This window comes from Neopelma chrysocephalum, unplaced genomic scaffold (assembly GCF_003984885.1).
Source record: "Neopelma chrysocephalum unplaced genomic scaffold, ASM398488v2 Primary Assembly neopelma1_116, whole genome shotgun sequence".
Taxonomy (NCBI): Eukaryota; Metazoa; Chordata; class Aves; order Passeriformes; family Pipridae; genus Neopelma; species Neopelma chrysocephalum.
In genome coordinates, this window is record NW_020897778.1 from 2,542,715 (window position 1) to 2,559,401 (window position 16,687).

The window sequence follows — 16,687 nt, forward strand, 5'->3', positions numbered from 1 at the left end:
CTCTAATAAAGAGATATCTTTGGTACCTGGTAAAGCAACACCCACCTCAAAACATTTATGCTGTTTCCTGAGCCCACTCAACATGCAGTGTGCACACCCACCACTTTTAAATACTGAAGGACAAAATAAAATGGATCAGAATCTTTTTGTTTTTCCCCCTAAAAATCATTATTCCTGAAATAGGTGGTTGTAATCCTGGGCTATAGTTTAACAGAATGAAAAGTTTTGTTCATTGCTGGCACGAAATGACTGTTTTGTCCAGAAATTTTGCTGTCCAAAAAAAAATTCTAGCAAAGAAGGAAGGGAAAATATAGGCAATATAGAAAATTATCTAAAGAGCAAGGAAGAGGCTGCTGCTCCTGGACCAGAATGTGAGTTAATTTTACAGGGGGGTGTTAATAGGCTACATTTTTTTTGCATTAAATTTGTGCAAAAATTAGAAGGAAAAAAAAGAAACTTGGTTGGAAAAAAAAAGTTTACAAGGAAGGAAGCTGTCCCTGGTCTATTTAAAGCCTGTTGGAGGCTAATTAAGAATATTTAGTTACTGTAGTTGGTGTATTACAATAGCAGAGGGGACAGGGAGGAAGGGGGAGCCACACAAGAGTCTCTGCATCACCAAGTTTCCAGGTAAGAGGCCACCAGGAGAGAATATTACTTCAATTTTCATTACAAATCAAGGATGAGGTCCAAGACCATAGTGAAGGCACTCAGTCCTGAGGTCTGGACTCAGTTCTTAACTCCCACCTGGCCAAAGGTTTCCCAGACCCACAGGATTGGACACCAGCTCTGCATAACTTTACTAATAGCACATGAATTCCACCTAAAGTTCATCATACAACCCCAACCCTACAGATTGGGCCTCACAAGTGAACCCCTCCTGCATTTCCCAAGCACTCCCATCCAAATCAGACCTCCGCCAGGTGGAATTAGGAGACTCACTCTTATTTTCTCACATGGCATTCTTCCCCTCCCCCTGATCAAATGATTCCCTCACCGTGACAGAGCTCCGTAAGATCACTTATGCCACAAATTCACACCTAGCAAAAAGTTCCAAGGAGCAAATTCAAGATGACTCTGTAATCTCAGAACCAGAAACCTTGTTTGCCTCTGCAAACCAATCAAAACTGAAGAAAACTTATACATATAGACCTTCACAGAGTGTCCACTTTCTTGCTTATTACTACACTGTGAGGGAGCAATGATTTTCAAAGTGTTTTCCTGTGCAAACCAGAAGTTTCCTAATGTACCAGCCAATGCATAGTAAATGCAACTGCCAGGCAAAAAAATTTATTAAAAGTCTTTTCACAGATGCACAGTTTATAACCAGGCAGCTTCTGTATTGAAGCATCCAACCCCTACTGGCCCTAGGCAAGTTATTTTAGAAGATGTTTCTGATATTTCTGTGACATTATATACCAAGGCTTTCCAAAGCTGATGTAGGTGATGGTAACAAGGCTTCAAAAGACTTATTAAATATCAGATCCCAAGGATCATACTGATATCTGTTCAAGGTCAAAATGAACCATGACATGGAAAAGGATTTCCCCATGGTTAGTTGCTTCCATGTTCTAACAGCATCCTTTGAAGCCCTTGAGCTGGCCAGATCTTGTTCACAACAGCAAATCTTAATCTAAAATCTGATCTAAGGTCTATGCATGGCTGAACATAGTGATCCTTCTCCGCTCTTTCCAAATTTCCAGGAGATTTTAACTCCTCCTTGGTCAGTCACTACAAAAGGACAAATGTTTGCTGTCCTATCAGTCCCACCACCTCCACCCACCCAGCCCAGCGGTGCAGAATCAAACCCCAATTCCAGATGTGCAAACATAACTCAGTGGCTTTGGGGTTTATATTTCCCAGGCCACCAATTGTTGTCCTTCCTGCTGAGACTCGAGAGTAGGAAAGAAATGGAAGCCAGCCATAACAGACATAGAAAAAGGAATTAAAAAAAAAAAAAGAAAAGAGAAAAGTGACTGGAATAAATATACCATCTCCCAGGAAAAAAAACTAAACCAGAAAACTGTTGTCAATGCACACTCATTTCAGCTTATTTCCAGCATCTTGAAATCAAATTGAACCACTCTCTCAAGAGGCTGTCTGGGGAGTCTGAAGTGGATAAACTACAGCAGGAAAGGACGTGGTAGGAGAGGAATTACTGAGTACTTCCTTCAGCCTTGCCCTCTGATTAAATGCGACCTCTCTCTGCGTGGGGACTGCAGAGCAGCCCCACAGAAAATAACACCCAGGCTGGATGTCCAGTAGAACAAGTCTAAATGTCCTCTGAGGAATATGTGAGGTTGTTCACTGCAGCTTTTCCATCAACATATCGAATTCCTGACCTTCCTGCAGGAACGTGAAGGGGTCCAATAGCCCTGGATTGGGTGCAGGAGTGGGAATCTCTTGTAGTTTAACAAGACCAAGTGCTGGTGCTGCAGCCAGCCCTGATATCAATCCAGGCTGGGGATGAGCAGGTGGAGAGCCCTGGAGAGAAGGACTTGGGGGTGCTGGTGGGGGACAGGCTGGACCTGCCCCAGCACCCAGAACCCCCCCCCCGTGCCCTGGGCTGATCCCCCAGTGTGGGCAGCAGGGCAGGGGGGATTCTGCCCCTCTGCCCCCTCGGGTAAGACCCCCCTGCAGAGCTGCTCCAGCCCTGGGAACAGCACAGGGAGGACATGGAGCTGCTGGAGAGAGTCCAGAGGAAGCATCAAGATGATCAGAGGGATGGAGCAGCTCTGCTGGGAGGAAAGGCTGCGAGAGTTGGGATTGTTCAGCCTGGAAAAGAGAAGCTTTGGGGTGACCTATAAGAAAGATGGAGAGAGGCTATTTCCAGGGGCCTGGAGTGACAGAACAGGGGGAATGGCTTCACACCAACAGAGTAAAGCCATTAGATTAGATATTAGAAAAAAAAGTTCTTTACTGTGAGGGTGGTGAGGCACTGGAACAAGTTGTCCAGAGAAGTTGTGGATGCCCCACCCCTGGAAGTGTCCAATGCCAGGTTGGACAGGGCTTGGAGCAACCTGGTCTGGTGGAAGGTGTTCCTGCCCATAGCAGGGAGCTGGAATAACATGATATTTAAGGTCCCTTCCAACCCAAATCTTCCATGATGATTCCATGGTATGTTTTCAACCAGTGCTTCCACCACTCCTCTGAGCAGTGCAGCCCAAAGAGATCACTGCAAGAAACCCAAGAAGCAGAGAGGGATCTAGAGCATCATTATCAGACAAATAAAAAGGTAGATTCCTGCAGAAAAATGCCACTGTTCATGCTGAAATAAAAAGAACACAAGAGGAGACAGAGAAGGGATGTTGGCCAACAGAGACACCATCAACATCCCTTTGTGCTGGGCTGAGCTTCTGCAGGTCAGAGGGTTCAACAGAAGAAACTGCAGCTGTTCTGTGTTTCTTGAGCTGACTTTCTCACTTTAAAAGAGCTGTGGATACCCTCCAGCAAGGTCTGCAGAGCTTTATTTTGGATTTCATCAGAATTCCATCAAATTCTATAGGACACATTTCAAGCCTATGGTTTCCACTGGGACTTTGACCAGGAAAATTTCCTCGGGGATGTTTGCTGGAGGAAAGCATCATCTTTCCAACCAGTGTTATAACTCTAAGTCTCACACTGAAAATGTTTCAGACAGCACGTGGCTCTTGGGAGATTTCAATGGCAGAACATGGGAAATGGATGTGGATGTAAAGATGTCATGAGAAGATACGAGAAGAACAAAGTTGTTTGCAGTGGGCTGAGACCCATTTGCATTAGTCAGCCTGGTGCCTCCCAGTCCAACATGATAACATTCCAAGGTAGACAATCCCTAGAGGCTCATCCATTTATTCTATTGCCACCCCAAAATGCACTGTCATCTCTGTCACACCAGCTCTGAATAACGGAACTGATTTTATGTCCTTTGTGTCTGGCTCAGTTTCCGTTCTCAATTACACACGGGAATCTCCGAGACAATTCCTTTGGAGTCAACAAGATTACTGGGGATTAATGCCAAAGGCAGCAAACTGTGGCTCGTGATCTTTGACAAAGAAAACATACTCATAACATACCCATCACCCTGCTCTGTCCTGTGGATCATTCTGGATCTTTGTCTGGCTTTGAAAGGACCCAACAAGGGATTCAAGAGCCACCGTTTCATGGAATCATCGTTCCTCTCAGAAGCTTTCCCAATAAGAAGCTTAAAGGACTAAATTACATTAATTTGAGGGAACAGTAACCAGGGCCTCAGACTTCCAGAAGCTCTTCAGCTCCCATAACAACCACCAAAGACAATGGGAGTTGCAGATGACCAGCAAAAATTGGTTACAGGGTTTAACAGAATTGCTCTCTTACAGCGCTCTAGCCCCAGACCCACAAACGCTGCTCCCCTGCTGTCCTTTGGCAGTCACAGACTGAAAAAAAAATAATAACAAAAGCTGTGACTTGCATGCAACCCCCCAAATCACCCAAATATGTGGTTTGTTAGTACAGCTCCACTGATTCTCAATGCATGGAGAATTTTCAGGGCAAAGTCCTACACTGGCATCTGCAACGCAGATCTCGTCTCTCTGCATAAACTTCACCCTCTGTGGGTTTCTGCCACGTGTTTTGCTCTTGCACTCCACACCAAATCCCCCTTGGCACAGGCAGAAGCTCTAAGTGGAGGCAAAAGAGATTTTTACAGCACAGAGGGGCAAGAGATCCAAAAGGAATACTTTACCTGGAATTCCCAGCATCACAACTGCATCATTTTTACTTGATTTATGGTTTTTCAACTCCAGCATGACCACAGGGTACAGATGTAGTACAACTCACATCCCTCTGTGCATTTTCCTCTAGTGTGATTTCCTTTCTTTTTAATACTTTCGGGTATTTTTCATTAATCAAAGAAATAACAAGCTCATTCTCACGCTCAGAAAGTGGAAAATTGGGAAAAGCCTGTTCTCCCAGAGCACCCATCCCACCAAAGAAGCTGATAAAGGAGCCCTGCATTCCTCAGGAAAGAAAGGCAGTGGGGGCAAAATGAACATGTATCAGAAGCCTGTGTTCACTGGAATTTGGATCTCTCTGGATTCATGGCTATCCTTTTTGAATGAAACCATCTGCTGCTGAAAGCCTCAGCATCACTGCTGGATGAAGTTTACTACCTGGACAGACTGACTAACTTTTTTTTTTCTGGGAAATAGGAGGAGAAAAATCAACATGGAAGGCCTTGGAAAGGAGAGGGAGGGACCCAAGGACATCCCCATCCACCCTGCAAAGCTCCTGTCCCCAGACATCCCTGGGACAAACACGTTGCTTTTGCTTGGCCAGAGCACGTGGAGGCAAATAGAGATGGAGGGAGAGCCCCGAGACCTCGCCCTGAGCTCACCCTTGGCACTGGAATTTGTCTTTCTTCCCTGCTTTGTCTTCCTTCCTCTCAGTTCCTGCCATTTGCCAAGGGCAGGTGTTCAGTGGATGAATCATCCTGCCAAGTCTCCACCAGCACCTCACCAGCTTCACTTCATCCCACTGCGAGATCTGCTCTGAGGTGACTGAAATCATCCTGAACCCAAGAGACTGGTCTCCGTCCCATCCTCTGACAGCCAAAGGGGCAAGGAGACCACCAGGGCTGGTTGGATGGTGGTTATTTCTGTTAGGAAGGACTTCATCTCAGGTAATTTTAGTTGTTTAAAGGCAGGGAAGCGCTCTAAGCAAATCACTTGGGCTCTGCAGATGAGATGGGCAGACAGAGAACTCCTCACCCACCCTGCCACCCACGGGGTGAGCTCTCAAAGGAAAATTTGCAGGGAATTAAGAAGCATTTGAGATTTAAATAGAGAAAACATAGAGGTGCTGAAGTTTTCCTCAGCATGAAAAACTCCTTTCCTCCATGGCTGTACTCCTTAATGAGATGATCAGTGACCTGATGAATGTCAGGTCACCAGTTTCTGATGCAAAAAGCTGTGCACTCTTATAAACCCCTATTTTTTCCAGATACTTTTTTCATAATGAAGGAATAGCACTAAAAATACATCCCATCATATTCTCCAAGGACATAAATAGACATCACTCCCCTAAAACCAAGATAGACTTATTTATACCTGCCAGCTGGGGAGTGGGTCCATCACTGGGAAACAACTTCATGCACATACATTGATATATTAAAATATATTTTATATACCTTTAATTACATTTTAATATGAATTTATATGTTAAACCTATATAAACCCACAAAAGGCAGGCCATAGTTCTCTAGCATTCTCGATCCTGAATGGTTCTTTATCTTATAGACACAATCTATTTTTTATATATACAATTTGTTTTTATATATAACTTATTTTATATATGTTTTCGTATATTTTATATATAATTTTGCATATATTCATATATATACACAAAAAACCACAAAGGTGGGCACATATTTTCAACCTTGAATGGGTCTTTATTTCACTATAATAATCTTATCCTGCCCTCCCTTAAAAAAAAAAATGACATCTTTGTAAAGGCACACAGCCATTTCTATGCTATCGGGGACAGGGGATAAGTTATGAAGGAAGTGAATATCAGAAATTATCCTGTAAAGCCAAGGCTGTGGATTTTAACCCTTTCAACTCTGCCAGGCCTGAGGGGGAATATTTATATATTCCGAGTGTTTCTGTTCACTGTATCACCGACTACGACCGCAGGCCTGCGTAAAAATGCCAAGCAATTTTTAGCACAAGCTCAGCATGGCTTGATGCCGCGCTCTTCACATGGCACAGAGCCCTTCCTAAGAGTCCTCCCTGTTCTACCTCCTCCCTCCCTCGCAGAAAAAACCCCACCGTGAATGTGAACCTTCAAATCTTTCCATCCACCGTAATGAAAGGGTGGTTTAGCAGCAAAAAAAAATGGGGAGGGGGGGGAAAACATCGTTACTCGAGTTCCAGCAGGGGCTGGGAGACTGGCACAGGGTAGGGGGGAAGCTATTTCAAGTGGTAGAGCACCCATAAATAAATAAATATTGACACATCGTGCCAGGATCTGTGCTTGTCCTTGGAAAGGGCAGGCAGGGAACACAGGGCACATTCAGGAGACCTCAGAGATGATTTAGATTGAGAAGATTAAGAGTTATATATGCCTTTTTTTATGCATTATATATTGGCTTTTCTGGGGCTGAGCCTGAAAATGTTTGTACGCAGGAGTACATTTGAGGAGGGTTCTGGGCGTGTTTGTGGGATCGCAGGAATTATTTGCTGCCTGACAGCACGATTTTCCTGGCTGTGCAGAGCCATGCTCAGGTCATCAACTGCAGCAACCAGAAAAGACTCTGACATCTGCATTTCAGCCTGTGGTGACCACCTACAGCTGGTCCTGGCAGGGCAGTGGGAAGAACCCTCCCATCAGAAGGTCACAGGGCAGGTCCCTACAGCCCTGCACCAAGAACCAGCGCTGCCGATGCCAGAGAATAAGGGATTGGAGTCGCTCCTCCCCTCCTGGATGGAAAATGCTGTGTTGAGCATCTACATCTGTCCTAGGTGTAATCATGGCTATGGCACTGTTCCTGCAAAACATTTGCACCAGGAAGCAGCTTTGACACATGGACAAAGTTCCAAGAGAAGTGAAAGGCACGGAGTTAATTACCGGCAGGACCTGACATTTAGAAAAGGACTTTAAACAAGATTTTTAAACAAGATTTAGGCTTGATTTTCAGGCTAAAGTGCTTACAATCCAAAACTGAGATTCACAAAGGTCTCCTCAGCCACCTGGCCCTGGAGATCCCGACATTTTCCAACACTTTCTTCCTTCAGCCTGAAACCACCACATCTGCACTCCTGCTCTGCACCTCCAGACCCGACCTGGCAAACACTCCCCTCCTGCCAAAGAGCCTCAAAAGGCAGTGACAGCACAACACAGGACTCTACAGCAAGATCTCCAGAAGCATGTGGAGCATCCTTACCAAACATACTCCCGAAACAAGGCTGTGAGCTTTGTCCTTAAAGCACTGTCACCTGGGGAAAAAACCAACTCTTCCACGATAGCCTGATGGCCACAGCTTCTTTGAGCTGGTCCAAGTCTCTGGTTGCTTTAAACAGTTCTAAGCCCACCTGCAGCCACAGAGATGTTTGTTGAGCACAAAGCTAGAGGTTGTTCTGGATGGGGACGTCTCACAAAGAAACACAAGGTCCCTGCAGCCAGGACAACCCACAACCTGAAACCCAGCAGTGAAGGCATTCACCTTGGAGAGAGAGAGAGGTCCTGAATTTCGGCCCCACGTCCTGGTGGTATTTCAACAACCCGATGTAAAACGCACATGCAGACCCCAGGGAAGGGACTGCCACTCTATCCTGGCCTATCCCAAGCCACAAAGTGACACGTAAAGCCAAGCCCGGGTGGTTCTCACAGCCCTGAGAGGGTCCCCACGATGGAGACAGGTGTTACCTCTGCATCCTGGACATCCTGTGGAGCTCCATGTCGTCGCTGCCGCGGAAGCCTTTGGCAAAGGGGTTGTTCTCAATCTTGAGTTGGGTGATCTGAAAGGGAGGAAATGCAATGGGTTCATCACAAGTCCAAGGCATGGCCTGGGAGAGAGGGGATATTGCTTATTAAACTCAGTCCCGGTAGGGATGGGAGGGAAAACACAGCTTTCAGGAACTCAAGTCATCCCTCAGCTCAGGCACTGACCACTGCAGATGGGCCCTCCTCTAGATCGTTCCATTGGAGAAATATCTCCTGTCAACAACCTCTCACTCCTCCCAGGCGTGTCCTGTAACTAACACGTGGGACTGCACACACACACACACACATTTCTCTCTGGAGGAAGTCTGCTTTCTTAGAGTTCTTGCTTCCTTTTTGCTGTTGGGACACAAAGAGCTGCACCGACCAGAGGACCAGGGATGGGAGTCATATGGTCTGAACAAATCCCACTGACACCAACAAGCGTTTTTTCATCAATGTGCAGCCATGACCAAAACCTCAGCTCTCAGACCCTGCATCCTCTCCAGCCACTGAAGCTCCCTCTTTCTGTATTTCAGACCAGCTAAATGTGCTCCAGGTGCTCTGCATCCAACCTCCTGCCCCAGTCAGCCCCACACCTATAAGCACTGCATGCACTAACTACCTAAAGTACTCGGAGGGCAACTTCACCCATGACAATCAAGCCCTGGAGGATTATTTGTCTCCCCATTAATTCCAGAAGGAATTAAGAGGGATGAGTTCACTCACTTTGTTGGCTATCTTCAGCTTCTAAAATTTGCTGGGATCAATCCTCCTCAGACTCAACTTTACAACATCAAAGTTAAACATTTAAAGCAGCTGCTGTACAGAACGTACCCTTACCCAAGGGAACTGTGTCACTCAAAGAGGTGCAATCCCCTCCTTCACGCACTTCTGATGGCTTAGGTGAGCAGGATTTTTCAAGCCATGGGTTGTCATTTAAGCAAATATTAATTGTGGACCGGCAACACCCTAAAATTCGCTGCGGATCTTGTACAAACCCACTCTGCCATCCCAAATTTGACAGTAATGCTTTGGTGGCGTTGCCAAGAGGGACTGAGTCTGGATCAGGGGTGATGTTGCTGCAAGGCCCTAATATAGAGACAGAAGAGGCAACAGTTCCCCTTCTTCTCTTTCTCCATCACTGCCTGGCAGTCTGAGCCCTCAGCCAGGAGTCAGGAGAGCCACTTGCCCAGCAGGAGAGACAACCCTGTGTTTGCCACTGGAGGAACATCCCTCCCTTGCCGTGTTTTATGGAAACACCGTCCTTCCTTCCTGTTGAAAGTTGGCCAACGGGAAGGAAAGAGCTCGAGATCGATGGCGGGGGAACAGAGAGAGGTTCATGTTCAGCAACTCAAGCACAAACAACCGGACCCACCTCTTTGCCAAAATTCAAAGAGGAAAATCTGGCTCAGCTACTGTCAATAGCAAACCCCGCCAGGTGTCTGCGCCACCAGATTATTTTGCTATTTTCTTGTCTTTTGGCATATTTTTTTCCAAAGGCCGGTTGTTTATTTGCCATTTTTGCCTAATTCAGCCCCAAATCTCTCACGAAGACCCTATCTCCCCTGTGCTTATCCCCAAGGCATTCCCATTAAATTGGGACCATATTTAGCATATAAAGAGGGCCTTTGGGCTTTTTTTTCCATCACGCATTTAAGATTTCAAAGAGAAGGGTAAACAAACAATCTCTTTGGCCCTTTGAGGCATTCTCCAGCAATAAAACAAAGGCACATTTTGTAATTAAAAGCCCTGAATAATTACACAACCAGCTGTATATTTTGCAAAGAAACAGCCTATCGGTTTCCACTGGCGAGGTGGTGACTCTTCTATAAGGAATAATAGGCATTATTCAACATTTTGAATGTTCCTGAAGCGCAGTAAATGTACAAGTTGTCCTCCCTTGCTGACCCCAATGGCAATATTTGCTTGCATAAGTGAAGCCCTTCACTGAGCGAGGATTTACAGGGTTGGCACCAGCACACAAATGTACAAAGGGCCGGATTCATCCCAACCTAACCGAAGGCATTTTAACCAAGGCGCCTGCACTAGGAACCTCGTCTCCCAGCGTTCCTGCTGGAATCAGTGGAGGGAGATGGGGACTGCCAGAGGGCACTGGGGCTCTGAGGTGGGTAGCACCGCCTTCACAGGTCCCCAGCGCTCTCTGTTCACCGGAGAAGGAGCCATCAGTGCCCTGGCCCCTAATTTAAGGGCCTCAGATGAATGCCCTGTTTGATTAATCAAGCTTTTAATCACCCGTGAAATATCAGACAAAATATTAAATGGGCTCTGGAACTTGCAAATACGTTGTTTTATGACTAGAAAAGTCTCCTAACCTGCATCAGGAACTTAAAAGCAAAAGTATTAACACACGTGTTGGTGGCAGAAAGCCCCAAGTGAAATCACGGCTTTCAACCTCCTTAAAATTGGGGATGTGCTGGATTGAAGGCATCTAGAAACCAGGGATTACAGAAGGTTTTGAATTAATTCTCAGATCTTTGGAGTACTTGGATTGGAGCTCTCAGAACAGAGATGATAACTCATGGCATCAGCCCTAACACGAAGCCAGGGGAGTCCCAGCCAGATTTAACAGAACCGTACACAACAAAATAGAAAACAGAGAAAAAGTTAGTGAAGCCCTGCTTTAGAAAACAACCTGTGGAAGATATTTTGTTTGGCCGGTTTTTGCCTGACTTACAAACTATTTCAGAGGTGGAAAAGCAAACCCATGGGTGGAAATAACCTTCTTCTGGATCAACTTTGCCATAGCAAAATTCAGTTTAGTTGACTGTAACTCACAGAGGGGGGAAGAAAAGCTGTCAGAAAGTCAAATGACAATTACATCACAAAAAATAATAATAATAAAAAAATACAACTTCTTGCAAGGTCATTAAGACAGAGTGCCCAGGGCTAAGTTATATAGCACAGATTCAATAAAACTGTAGGGCTGTGTTTACGTATTTGTCACTGAGAGAAACCAATGGCAAAGTCTGCTCTGACCACTGATTTCTGAAGCTGCCACAGACCCTTGGAGACAAGAGCTTTCCAGGGTGAAGCCTCCCAGAGTTACTTTTTAGGGATTGTCTGACCTATGGGATCACCTTCACTTGAACGGGAGGCGACAGTTCCCAATGAAATCTCAGCATCGCTCCCCTGCACTCCCCTCTCTGGGCTGACTGACCTCAACACACTTATGCTGAGACACTTCCAATGGCATCCTCAGCATGATCAAATTTAGCTTTGCATCTTCTCACATCAAGGAAAAACACTTTTTAAAATTGTTTTTTATGGACACGTATTTATATGGGTATTTGTGCCTAAGGGCTCATGAATATCATTATGAGCAGGATCAAAACTACCACTGAGTATTGGGGTTTTCTTGTCAAGAACTTGCCATAGTAAGATCTTTCTCAATTGCTGTTGATTTTAGAAGTTAGGGCAAAGTTAAAACTTTGTTAGGGGCGATGTGTTCCATACCAGGTATGTGCCCTGGACTGTATTTTATTTAATTATTTTACTATCAATGGGGTTTTTTTAGCACTTTAGCTAAGGGAAAACACACCACCCTGACCTCTTTGGGCTCTTCCAAAACTGTCCTAAACTGTTGGGCATTCTGGAAAAGGGAACTCATGTTCTGGAAGGGATGGGGATCCTTAGTTTCTGAGTTGCCTTTCTGGAAAAGGGACTTCATGTTCTGCAAGGGATGCAGGTTCTTAGTTTCTGACCTCTTTTTGTCCACAACTGCCCCACTTGGAGAACTTAAAAGTCTGAATGGCAAAAAAAAAAAAAAATCACCATTCAGGTCACCCCATTAAGTGATGAAGAGGTCGAGGTGGTTACCCTTGGGAAGAACACGCATGGACCTCCCCACACTGTGGGGAAATGTGTTGTCCCTGCCCTGCAGGTGACCATGGTCCTGCTCAACGTGACATAGAGGGGCCAGAATCATCCCTGCCATCCCTGCATCTCTCTGTGCTGAGAGCCTCGGGAGGTTGGGCTTGGGGCTGGAAAGCACAAAGCCTTTTTCTTTTGCACTTTCACGTAGCCCAGGTGGAAAGCAAGTCAGTGTGGAGCAGGAAGCCAAGCCAGAGAAGTGGGAAGGAAAGAAAGAGATGAAGACAAGGTGCCTGCTGAGACTCTGGATATCTGGCTGGGCCAAAGAGGAGTTGGATGGGCAGCTGGGACTTGGAGCCCGAGGTAAAGGCCAGGGGAAGGGGGGTTGCTGGCAGGGGGGAGAAGATGCTGAACCCAAAGCCAGTGAAGGAAATGGGAGGGACTGAGAGGCAGTGGCTGGTCAGAGGTAGTGGTGTGAGACAGAGGGACTCTTTGAGGAGGCTGTTGGCTGAACTGGGAGACGAGAACGAAGGATGAGAAGAGACAGACCTTGCACAGTGTTTTGGGGGAAGGAGGTGGGTCAGCAAGCAGGAGTGATGCTGGAGAGAGAGAAAGTGTCTTTTCTGAGCTTGAGGAGGGCTGGATTGAGAAACAAAAGGGTCCTGGGGCTGACAGGGAGGCAGGAACAAGACTGAGGACAGAGGGGCAGAGGGAGACAAGACTGGTTCAGGTACAGGTTTGGAAGGGGGGAAGGACACAAGACCTCTCGAAGGAAGCACTCTGCTACCAAGGCCTGGAATGGGATTAAGCATTTGGGAGCAGAGATTTGAGGAGCCCCAGTGAGGGTCAGTGGGAGATAAGCAGCTCACTGCCATCCTGGAGTGACCAAGGGCTGCACAGAAGCCACCAGCTCTGGCAATGAAGAGGAGACACGTGGTCTCACCTCGTTTAACCCCAGGGAGCCCCATCTCTCTCCTGGGAGACCCCCCTTCTGAGAAGAGCCCTGAGTAAGGACAGGGGCTGCCCCTTCTACCCATGGAGGTGGGAAGACATAGAGCCAATGATCTCAGGCTGGGCAGAGAGAGCTTGAGGGACTGGGATGGGATGCCACGGGATGCCAGCCAGGCCACCACACTGGTGGCCTCTGCTGAAGTGATGGAGGTGGCCACCTGCAACCAAAGACAAGGAGAACTGAGCTCCCAGGAGAAAACACTCCAAGCCCAAGGACCTGCCCACCTCCTGCAGCAGCTACACCCACCCAGCCCTACAAGATGCCTCGACAGAGCGACAACAGGCCACGTGCTCAGAGGATGGACAGCACAGGCAGCTCTCCAGAGTTCAGCAGGATGGAGAACCAGTTGGTTTGGCCAACTTACCAGCACCATTTTAGCACAGGGTCTTTCTAGGGGCAGTTGAACCTATACATTCAGAGAGCCCCCCAGCTGCCTGGGAGTGCATCCCATTAGTCTTCAGCCATTCCCTTCCCTGATCCTCTGCTTTGCTCTGCTGCATTTCTGGGTGCCTGCAGCATCCCATCAGGGGCTAACAATTCCTTAAACAATTCTGGCTACCAAGAATGTTAAATAACTTAGGAGGAGGGAAAAACAAATCAGCATAAAACCGGATATCCAGAGGGGGGGACACCAATATAAAGCCCAAGTCCAGCTAACGGGGAAAGCAGGTTGTAAAAATTAATGAGAATAATTGTTGTGAATTCTTGCTTTTGAAAGAACCCTCATGAGGGCAGAACCTTAATTATTTCTGTCTATTAGGGTTCATTTCCTGGTCCTAAGCAGAGAGCTAGTACCTAATAAATATGAGCTAGTAACACAATGATTTAAGCTACAGCAAAATGGTGCTTAACTGCAGGGGAAGTTAATATTTGGGAATCAACCTGATTGCAAGCACCCATTGTGTAAATGGCAAGGAAATGAAATGTGCATGTGACCTATTTTAACACCTCGGTATTTCTGGGGTGTTTTTCAGGGTTGCAGAGATGGGGGAGGTGGGCAACAGAGCTGCTGACAACAGCACTGAAAACTTTACCAAAACCCTCTTCATAGCTTAAGCCTCTTTTTGGGGAGTAGGGCTGGGGAGAGGGAGATCCCAGGGTGCTTAAATATCTTTTCAGGCTGTCTAAAATATCAGGGGAAATAAGCACAAGCCCTACACTGGGATTGCAGCTGTGCTATTGAAATAAATTGACCGATCTGGAATCAGGCAAGTATTTCTATAAGCTGTGTAAGCACAGACTCAAATGCATTTGTGGGCGAGTCACACAATTAATACTGCAATATAATTCAACATTAACACAGCTCTAAAACACATATGTGTGTGTGTGAAATGCATGGGTGTATAAAAATTACGTGTAAAATGTGTCGGAATCTACAAACTGAACGATTGGGTGGATGGGAAAGTTTGCACAAAGGATGCTCTGCAGGTGATGGGTGGGAGTGAGAGAGAAATGGCTGTAAATAGGAAAAAAATAGGCAGGAAAATGGACAGGCAGAGCCTCCCTGGGGACCTCCATGCAGCAGCCACAGGCTGGTGGTATTGCAGTAATTTATGGCAGCAAGAAATGCAGTCATGAAAATGCAACACGAAAATATGGTTTGCCCAGCAACATCTCAGCTGTGAAAGCTGAACTCGGGTTTCTGCCGGTGCTTTTTGCCACCCAACTCAGCTGGAGGATGTTACTCCTTGAGCAAAGCAGCATCTGCAGCAGCCCCAGTATCATTCTCCATCTGCACTGGGGCAAGCTCCAAATTTCATTCCCTTCCCTGGAGGGAGATGCCATTTAGGGGAGATCATTCCCTGGTTTATTTTTATGGCTCTATCTTTCTCGGTTGGGTCTTTATCTTGGGGCTACGGCCACGGCTCTTTCTTTGTTCCCCCAATGATTCAGCGCAGCAAGAGGAGGAATGTGCGTGTCGGGGAGGAAAGAGGGATGTAAGAGTATGTAAAATGTGTAGGGGGTGTGTAAAATATGTCGTGGTGTCTGCGTGTGGGTGATGTGTCTGCTGGGATGGGAGTGTGTGTGTCTGTAGGGATTCCTGCCTTTGTCAGTGCCTATGTTTTGACAGAGACAGATACACAGATGTCATTTCTTATCAAACAGATGTTGCTGATTTACAATCAAATATTCCTGCTCCTCCTAATATGGCAGTTTTCCCAAACTACTGTACTTACATGTTTCTGCTTTGCTTTTGTTTTATTTGCATGACAATTTCTTTTCCTATAAAACAGTCCTATTTTTCTTCAAAGCAAAGCAGCTAAATTCAGGTCTGTTTTCTCATTGGGAAAAGCCTTTAAAGCAGGCAGTGTGTCCTGTTTTATTAACTCCCCGTTCTATTAATATTATATTCTTTCTCCAAATCCATCAAGCAGAAGTTAAACTTGATTTTATAGCGTCCACAGCGGAGTTATAATTTAAGGCATAATTTGGCGAGGACTCAACTTGGATTGAGTTTGCTTGTCCTGGCCGTGCCAACAGCTCCTATTTTAAAGGGCAGGGAAGTATTTTCTTTTCTCCCTAGTTACGGTGAAACACTCCTTCTTCTCCAGCCCAGCTCCACTCTCTGCATCTCTCCTGCCAACTGATGGATGGAGGAAACCCAATTGTTTCATGCAGGTTTAGGAGTTTCCTACTTTACGTTTCCAGGAAAGCATCCGGGATTTATCTGGGGTGCTAAATGACTTTTCTCCATTTGCAAAACAATTATTTCCCTCTATCTAGTACAAAGGAGCAGTCCTACCTGCCCCTGAGCACAACTAAAAGCTTGGAGTAAGCGCTTTCTGAGCGATTAAGTGAGGAATTGGGGGGGGTTTGCTGAAGGAAAATTGACTTTTCATGGGGCTCTGCCCAAGAGAGTGTCTGTGGGCAGTGGTGAGAGGCAGCTGGGGAAAGACACCCCTTATACATCTGTGCATAACTACCACAGTAGTGAACTACTCCAGCCTTCTCCTTCCTCGCTGGGTGAGGAAGCCCAAAGCCAAGCAGGGAAGGAGAAAGGGGAATGGGTTCCCCCCCCAGCGGGACAGCGGCAGCACCCCGAGAAAACCCTTATTCCATCCAACCCTTTTCTATTCCACCGGAAGACAAACCTCTTCCATTATTTTCGTGCTTTGTTTGCCTGGGCAGGCGGGGAGCTGATCTCAGGCAGAGCCTCCCTTTCCTTCCCGGGCCTCCCGGCAGCCAAGCCCGCAGCCCCCCGCGCCCTCCCCGCGGGGTTATCAGCCCCCGGCCGCGGAGGGGAGCGCCGGGCTCCCTCCTCCAGATTAGGAGCCTTTGACCCACGGGGAGGGGGGGAAAGATAAAGGCAACTTCCTCGGTCGGTCGTCTCCATCTGAGCAAACCATCCTGTTGAGCTCAGCGAGCCCCTCAGCTCGCCCTGAGCCCCGACTTTGGGTGCTTTGT

At 46.6% G+C, this 16,687-nt stretch overlaps 1 protein-coding gene across 1 annotated transcript in view; it reads right to left on the reverse strand.

Annotated features, from left to right (window-relative positions):
* TBX5 (T-box 5) overlaps positions 1 to 16,687 on the reverse strand; it is a 40,151-nt gene that overhangs the window by 12,464 nt on the left and 11,000 nt on the right. Inside the window, exon 7 of the mRNA XM_027696778.1 lies at positions 8,383 to 8,474. Within this exon, the coding sequence (XP_027552579.1) occupies positions 8,383 to 8,474 (92 nt within the window). The remainder of the gene's footprint in view (positions 1 to 8,382; positions 8,475 to 16,687) is intronic.